Genomic DNA, 8689 nt, shown 5'->3' on the forward strand with positions numbered 1-8689 from the left:
AAGTGGGGGGAGAATGAAGACAGGTGTGTGAGTGTCCTGGGGCCCGCTCACTCTAGGGGCCTGAGAGCAGCAGGAGCTCATTCTCTCACAGTCTGGAGACCAGAAGTCTTGAGTTCAGGGGGTCAGCAGAGCTGCCCTCCCTCCGAGGCTCTAGGGGAGGGTCCTTTCTTGTCTCTCCCAGCTCCTGTGGCCCCAGGTGTTCCTGGGCTTGTGGCTGCATCAGTCCAGTCTCTGCCTCTGTCGTCACGTGGCCGTCTGCTCTCTGTGTCTGTCTGTGTCTCTTGTCTTCTGTGAACACCAGCCGTTGGATTAGGGCCCACCCTGATCCAGTGTCATCTCGTGCTAACTGATCACACCTGCAAGGACACTGCCGCCACCTGAGGCCACCTGCACTGGTGCCAGGTGGACGTGCATTCCGGGGAGGACGTGGCTCAATCCAGGGCAGGCGGGTCTCCCGGGAGCTGGAGCACGGCCGCTAAGGCCACGCGGAGCCTGAGGTTAGGCTTGTGGAACCCTGGGGAGGCGCCCCAGACACAATGGCATCAGGCATCTCTCCCCGTGCAAATCCAAAATGCGCTTGTGGCCCAGATGTCCCCACGTTAGAGCCCTGGTGGCGCAGTGGTTAAGAGCTTGGCTGCTAACCAAAAGGTTCTGCAGTTCGAATCCACCAGCCGCTCCTTGGAAACCCTATGGGGCAGTTCTGCTCTGTCCTTTAGGGTCGCTATGAGTAGGAGTCAACTCCATGGCAAGGGGTTTGTTTGTTTTTGTCCCCACATTGTATCCTAAGGTGATAGAACAGAAAAGAGCCTCTCGGTTGGGGGTGGGAGAGAACACAGCCTGAGGGCCGAAAGCAGGGCTCCTGCAACTGCAACCCTTTGCTTCTGCTGTGGAAGCCGAGCGGCCCCCGCGCCTGCAGGCCTCCTCTGGGCCTTCGCTGACCGGCTCCCCTTTCTCCTCTGATCCTTGCAAGTGTCTCCGTGGGTCCATCCACCACATGGCGAGAAGCATGCTCATTCTGGGGCTGTTTCTTGGCGCCCTCTTGGAGGATCAGAGCGCCATCGCTCATAGGACGCCTTGCTCTCAGCATCCTATAATTTGTTTAATTATTTCCCTATTGTCGGGCCTTTGGGGCTGTTCCAACTCTCTGCCTCTCTAAATAACACCGCTTCTTCTCCTCCGCACACAGATTAGGGGTGTGTTCCCGAAATAGAATTCCTGGGTCTGGGGGGAGCACCAGGCGGGGTTGCAGTGGCAGAGCCATTCCCTGTGCCTTCCTGAGTGGCCGTGACCAGTGGCCTCGACACGTGTTCCACCAGGGGGCCCGTGAGGACCAGATGGGCTCTGAGGGGCACAGGGACTGTTTGGTGTCGGGGGAGGGATGTCTGTGCCATGACAGGCCCTGGGGTGAGGGGGTGCTGGGTTGAGCCCCGACTTTGGCTCCAAGCGCCGCTCCGGAAGTCAGAGCATGCAGGGAAGCTCCGAGTGACAGGCCCCTCTGGTTAGTCCACCTTGTACAGCAGAGTGTGCGCTGAGCCTGCTCTCACGGCCGCTGCTGTGATGGTCAGCCCACAGCCATGCTGGGGACCTGACCCAGGAGACCATGATCTCTGCCCCACCAGTGACACTGCTGCCTCTGTGGTCCAGAGTAGGCACTGGGTGCGCACTCAGCTGGGTGTGGTTGGGCCCCAGCTACGGCTCAGGTCTGATGCGGGGCCAGGGACACCCTTCATTTCTTTCTCCTGAGCATTGGCTGGGCCAGCCCACACTCAGAAAGAGCAATCCAGTTCAGAAAGGGTGGGGTACAGCTGGCCTCAGGGCTGCCAAGGTCCAGGGACCCGGCCTCCGGGACTTCCTCTGCCATAATGGTGGGCAGATTTAGCAAAGAAAAGTACAGTCCAGTAAAACCAGTTGCTGTCGTCTACCCTGACTCATGGCGACCTCATGTGTGCCAGAGTAGAATTGTGCTCCATAGGATTGTCAATGGCTGATTTTTCGGGAGCAGATTGCCAGGTCTTTCTTCCGAGGCACCTCTGGGTGGACTTGAACCTTCAGCATTTCAGGTAGCAGCCGAGCATGTTAACCATTTGTGCTGCATACGGACTCCAAAAAAATAAAGTATGCCCTGTTAAATTTGAATTCTCAGTAATAGATGCTTTTGAGTATAAGTAGGTCCCAGATGTTGCATGGGACATCCTATACTAAAAGGTGATTCGTTACTTACCAGAAACTCAGGTTTAACTGGGTGTCCTGTAGTTTACCTCGCTACCCTATCTGCCACCCTAGTGTGAGCTTCAGCTTCCTGCACCGGCTTCCATGTGGCCAGGGGCAGTTTGGGGCTCACATTCCAGGGTCTGCCCCTTACAGGAGAAGAGTCACCCAGGAAGGCTGATTGGCTGGCTGGGGTCAGGTGCCTATCCCTGGACAAAATCACATCCCAGAGCTTGCCCTCTAAAGGAGAGGGGAGCCACCCTTTCTGGCTATATGTAGAGAGAAGATCCTCAGGAAGGCTGTGATTGGCTGGCTGGGGTCAGGTGCCCATCCCTGGACAAATCACATCCCAGAGCTTGCCCTCTAAAGGAGAAGGCAGCCACCCTTTCTGGCTATATGTAGAGAGAAAATCCTCAGGAAGGCTCTGATTGGCTGGCCAGGGTCAGGTGCCGACCCCTGGACGAATCACATCCTAGGGTCTGCCTCTCTAAAGGAGGAACCATTCCAGGAAGGCTCTGATTGACTGGTTGGGGCCATGCCATCTCTGTGGGGTGGGACTGGGTGTCCCTGATTGGTAGCCCCCACCAAGGCCACGTGCCTGGGGGAAGGTGGGGGTGCTGGGACTGGCCCCACATTCCTTGGCCTCCTGATTGAGGCCTCAGACCTGTCTGCCCGGGGTCCCTGGCCTGGGAGCAAGGGCAGCCCAGGCCCTGTCTCAGCACAGGTGGGCATGTTGTAAGTGAAGGACTGACCCCTCAGCCCACCTCCCATGCCAGGGAACCCCCTGAGGCCAGGCCGTGCCTCCTGGACACTCCCCAGCTGGCCTCGCCCAGGGTGCTAGCTGGCACCCCTCACCTTGCTGGCCATGGGCTGGAACCGTTTCCTCTGGGTTCTTATAGACGCTGACTGGGGCGTGGGGTCTGACTCCTGCTCCGGGATATTCCGGATGTACCGTGTGGCCTTTGGAGGTTCATGCCCTTTCTGAGTTTGCACTCCTCTCTCCCTCAAATGGGCCAGGAGAGCGAAAAGGACTCGACACCAGGGCTCTGGGAAGAAGCTGGGTTACTGGGGAGCCCACTCTGCTTCTGCCTGGGCTGTGGCACTGCTTCTGGAAGCTTCCACAGACAATTCCTCATCAGGGTGAACACAGTGAGCCTGGAAGCCGCCGGCGTTGGTGCTGGGAGATGCCCTGTGGCTTTCTTCCCCCAGTTTTTTATTTCAATAAATTTATTTTGCAACCTACACGGAAGTTGACAGAACAGGACAGAGAAGCCCAGAATCTGCAGGCAGACTCCCCATTTCTCTCATGCTCCTTCCCTGTGCCGTCTGGATGCTGATGACCCCAGGGGTGGGGGGCAGTGGTGGGGGTCACAGCAGAGGCCTGGCCTGAGCCCTTCACATCCACCGGACTGAGTTTTTCGAGCAGATGGGGAAACTGAGGCACAGGGTGTTTAGGCAGCTTGACCAGGGACACAGCTGGAAGCCCTGGCTCTCAGCCTCTGGAACCCTGACCCGACTGGTACAGCAGGCTCATCCGGGGGTCCCCCCGCCTGACACCGCCACCCTCGCTGTCTTTCAGAACGCGATGCTGCACTGCTCCTGGTGGGACAGCTACTTCTTGCAGCCACCGCCGGTGTTCCCGGCCTTCCCCAGCGAGAGCCAGTAAGTGCATCGGCACCTCCGTGCGGGGCCCTGTCCTGGGGAGCAATGCGGCCATGTGGAAGAGACGGGGCACGGGGGCTGTGTGCCGACTCCCCGTTCTGAGGTCACAGGTTCCAACAGGGTTGAGAGGGGAGGGCTGGAGCCAGTCTCCCCACAGTCAGCCCCGGGTCCGTGCTGCTCAGAGCCAGCCCCAGACACACAGAGGTGGCTGAAAACTGACCCTCCACGGCCATCTGAATGAGGAGCTCCCAGGGGAGAGTGTGGAGAGGGGGCCGGGGGGCGGACCCCGGGGTCGGGTCCTCGGAGGGTGTCCGCAGGCTGCGTGGGGAGAGGGGGCCGGGGGGCGGACCCCGGGGTCGGGTCCTCGGAGGGTGTCCGCAGGCTGCGTGGGGAGAGGGGGCCGGGGGGCGGACCCCGGGGTCGGGTCCTCGGAGGGTGTCCGCAGGCTGCGTGGGGAGAGGGGGCCGGGGGGCGGACCCCGGGGTCGGGTCCTCGGAGGGTGTCCGCAGGCTGCGTGGGGAGAGGGGGCCGGGGGGCGGACCCCGGGGTCGGGTCCTCGGAGGGTGTCCGCAGGCTGCGTGGGGAGAGGGGGCCGGGGGGCGGACCCCGGGGTCGGGTCCTCGGAGGGTGTCCGCAGGCTGCGTGGGGAGAGGGGGCCGGGGGGCGGACCCCGGGGTCGGGTCCTCGGAGGGTGTCCGCAGGCTGCGTGGGGAGAGGGGGCCGGGGGGCGGACCCCGGGGTCGGGTCCTCGGAGGGTGTCCGCAGGCTGCGTGGGGAGAGGGGGCCGGGGGGCGGACCCCGGGGTCGGGTCCTCGGAGGGTGTCCGCAGGCTGCGTGGGGAGAGGGGGCCGGGGGGCGGACCCCGGGGTCGGGTCCTCGGAGGGTGTCCGCAGGCTGCGTGGGGAGAGGGGGCCGGGGGGCGGACCCCGGGGTCGGGTCCTCGGAGGGTGTCCGCAGGCTGCGTGGGGAGAGGGGGCCGGGGGGCGGACCCCGGGGTCGGGTCCTCGGAGGGTGTCCGCAGGCTGCGTGGGGAGAGGGGGCCGGGGGGCGGACCCCGGGGTCGGGTCCTCGGAGGGTGTCCGCAGGCTGCGTGGGGAGAGGGGGCCGGGGGGCGGACCCCGGGGTCGGGTCCTCGGAGGGTGTCCGCAGGCTGCGTGGGGAGAGGGGGCCGGGGGGCGGACCCCGGGGTCAGGTTCTTAGAGAATGTCCACAGGTTGCGTGGGGAGAGGGGGCTGGGGGTGGTGGAGTGAACAACTTCAGGAGTGAAGGGCCCAAGGGAGCCTTTTCCACAGAGGGGAAGATGTCCACAGGCTGCATGGGGAGAGGGGGGCGGGGGTGGTGGGGGAGTGAATGACTTCAGGAGTAAAGGCCCCGAGGGAGCCTTTCCCACAGAGGGCAACAGCTGAGCTGGGTTCTGACGCATAGGTAAGAGTTTGCTGGGGAGCAGGCTCGCAGGCATGGACACCTCAGGCCAAGGACATGGCCAGTGCAAAGGCCTGAGGGCACGTGTGGCCGGAGCCTCCCTCCTGGGGACTCCAGGAGCCTCTGGGGTGGGGACAGGTCAGGGGATGGGACTTGGGGGTTTATTTGGAAAGCAGCCGCAGGCCTCTGCGGAAGGGAGCATTCTTTGTTGTTGGGAGTTTTTGCACGTCATTAGGGAGGGAGGTGGGAGAGAAGAGGGAGGACCCATGCGCCCCTGCACTGGGGCTTCTGGCCCTTGGAGGCTCCTCCAGTGCGTCCTGCCCTCCCCCACCCCCTGCAGGCAGAGGCAGTGCTGCTGACCCTGGGCCGTTAGGGAAGACGCTTCTGGAGGGGGAGCTGGCGGCCAGGCTGGGCAGGGTCTCGGGTGGTGAGCCTGTAAGCAGAGGGGAGAAGGGAGGGCGGGAGAGTCGCCGGGGTGGGCTTTGGGGTAATGATTCCTGGTTCTTGTAAACGGCTTCCTGGCCAGAACACTGACATCCTGGGGCTTTGCGGGGCGGGCAGTGAGCGTTATTGAGCTGTGCACAAGATGGCCCCATCAATTGGCTCCTGGCACTCTCCCTGTTGGCAGCATGCCCCCTGCCTCCTGGGCCTCGTGGAGTTTCATTCCATGGCTGGAGAGGGCAGGTGGGGGGAACTGGAGAGGCAGCCAGGTGGGGGCTGTTCCCAGCCCTGCCATGGTGGCTGTTTCCCCACAGACAGCCCTCTGTGCCTGGAGCAGGCCGGCCCCTGGGCATAGGGAAGGGAGAGCTGCTGTCGACCGCAGGTCCCAGTGTCGGCCTCGGAGGGGGCAGAGCTGTCTCTGCCCCCCAGACCTCTGTGGGCTAGGGCAAGAGGGAGAGAGCAGGCCTGTGGTCCAAGCAGCCCTGTTTCCTGAGATGTGGACATACAGCACAGTCAGGCAGAGCTCGGGCTGTTCCACAAAGGCAGCCTCAGGGAGTGATCTGGAAGCTGGCGGGGTGTGGGTGGGGGTCACATCTAGGGCCTCCTGACAGCACTAATGGGCTCTGGGCAGTCGGCCTTGTGGCCGCCATGTTCCATGGCCGTGTGGTCCCAGCTGACCCCCAGCAGGGCAGGGCCATCCTGCGGGGGGGCCTGCAGCAGACGCTGGTGGAGCCGGATCTTGGGTGTGGGGCTCTTGGTGGGGGCTCTTTCTGTGGGCTGCCGAGAGGGACCCCGCCCCGCCTGCCCCCTGTCACCTTCTCGTCTCTCCCTCCAGCCCGTTTGGGACCTCCACCTCCTACCTGTGCCCAGCTGTCGGCGGCCAGCCCTGCCTGGACACCAGCTATGCCCCCGCGGCCGCCGCCGCCCCCAGCTTTCTACCAAAGAGCACCAACTTTCCTCAGGTAGGAGACGCCGCGCCACTGCTTCGCTCACTCCCGGCGCCCCCCGGAGCGAGGCGCAGCCCGGCCCGTGGCTGCCTGGGTGCTTGGTGGGGGGGGCGTGTTGGAGCGGGCAGACACGGCTGGTCTTTGGCAAAATCCAGTGCCCAGCTGCTCTCGGCTCCACGGGCAGCAAGTGTGCGGGAGATGTTGGGGTCAGGGGTCTCCCCGTGTTACCCGTGGCTCAGCCCACAGCCCGGCTCACAGCTCTGCCCGCAGCCCTGCCCACAGGCTTCGTCTATGGCCCCACCCACAGGCCCACGGCCCCGCCCCACAGACACATGGCCCCGCCCACAGCCGCAAGCCCCACCCACAGTCCCAGGCCGCACCCACAGTCCCAGGACCCACCCACAAGTACACGGCCCTGTCGGCAACCACAAGTCCCCTCCCACAGACACGTTCCCCGCCCCCCCCCCAGGCCTCGCCCCTGGCACCAGGCCCTCCCTACAGACTCAGGCCCCACCCACAACCACGAGCCCCACCCATGGTCCCACAGCCCCGGGCTGCCCTGGGATGGCTGAAGCAGGCAGCCCTTCCGGAGGGAAGTTTAGGGTCTTTCCAAGGTTCTGGTATCCCCAGCACCGTGGGGACTTCCTCGCACGTGTGACGGACTCTTCGTGTCCTCGGGCAGCTCTGTCTGGAGGTGAATTCTCGGCATGGGAGGGCTGGGTCGGAGGTGATCCTCCCCAGTGCCGGTTCGGCCGGGGTTGCGGACAACACAAGCGGGAGCGGTTAGCATGTGCAGGCCCCATCCCTGCCCGTTTGGACCATTCTCACCTGTCTGTGGGCACCTGACCCACCTCTCCGTCTGCACTGGGGCCGCTGCGTCTCCGTCCTTGGTCTCAGTGACCGTGGTGTCCCCAGGCCAACTCAGGTGATGAGTCCTCAAGTCCCACAGCACACTGGTGTGCACACCCTAGCGACTCGGACCTGTTATCACAGGCTGAATAAACCTGTTGCCTTCAAGTCGATTCCAACTCATAGCGACCGGATAGGACAGAGTAGAACTGCCCCACAGGGTGTCCACGGAGCGGCTGGTAGACTTGAACTGCCAACCTTTTGTTTAGCAGCTGAGCTCTTAACCACTGCACCCCCAGGGCTGATTGGTGTCCCCGCAAACCAAGTCAAAACCAAACTCGTTGCTGTCGAATCGATTCCGACTCACAGTGACCTCATATAATAGAGTACAACTGCTCCAAAGGGTTTTCTTGGCTGTAATCTTTACGGAAACAGATTGCCAGGCCTTTCTTCTGTGGCACCACTGGGTCGATTTAAATTGCCAACCTTTAGGTTAGTAGATGAGCGCAAACCGTTTGCACCACCCCGGGACCTCGTACCCCCAGAGAAACGTGAAGTCCTACCTGGAACCTGTGAACGTGACCTTGTCTGGAGATAGGGTTTTCCAGATGTCATCGTTGACATGAGGCCCCACTGGAGGAGATGAGCCTACAGACAGACACGGGGCAGACGGCCATGTGACGGCAGAGGCAGAGACTGCAGTGATGTCGCCACAAGCTCAGGTGCCTGGAGCGAGTCCCCGGAAGCTGGAAGAGACCAGGAAGGATCCTCCCCAGAGCCTCTGGAGGGAGCGCGGCCCGCCGACACGTTGACTTTGGGCTTGTGGCCTCCAGAGCTGTCTGTGGTTTACGCCACCCACTTGGTGGTGCTTTGTCCCGGCAGCTGTAGTACTCTGCCCACCACTTGTGGTAAGGATAGCCACATCCACGATGGCTCGTTCCTGGGTGGACGGGGGCTGCGCAGACGACCCCCTCGCCCTGCCACGTCAGACCTCACGCGGTTTCCTCACAGCAGCCATCGAAAACCCAGCTTCGTGCAGAAGCGCCTAGTGGAGAGGCCCTTGTGGGTCCTCAGGTGGGGCTGACAGCAGAGCGTGCGGGGGCGGGGGGCACAGGAGCAAGGCTGCAGGGGATGGGGCCGCAGGGGGCGGGGCCGCAGGG

At 63.1% G+C, this 8689-nt stretch overlaps 1 protein-coding gene across 1 annotated transcript in view; it reads left to right on the top strand.

Annotated features, from left to right (window-relative positions):
* The window catches only part of SBNO2 (strawberry notch homolog 2), a 65284-nt gene that overhangs the window by 21908 nt on the left and 34687 nt on the right, over positions 1-8689 (top strand). Inside the window, exons 3-4 of the mRNA XM_023733337.1 lie at positions 3788-3870; positions 6569-6695. Of these exons, the coding sequence (XP_023589105.1) occupies positions 3788-3870; positions 6569-6695 (210 nt within the window). The remainder of the gene's footprint in view (positions 1-3787; positions 3871-6568; positions 6696-8689) is intronic.

The sequence above is a fragment of the Trichechus manatus genome, unplaced genomic scaffold (genome assembly GCF_000243295.1).
Source record: "Trichechus manatus latirostris isolate Lorelei unplaced genomic scaffold, TriManLat1.0 scaffold00057, whole genome shotgun sequence".
Classification (NCBI taxonomy): domain Eukaryota; kingdom Metazoa; phylum Chordata; class Mammalia; order Sirenia; family Trichechidae; genus Trichechus; species Trichechus manatus.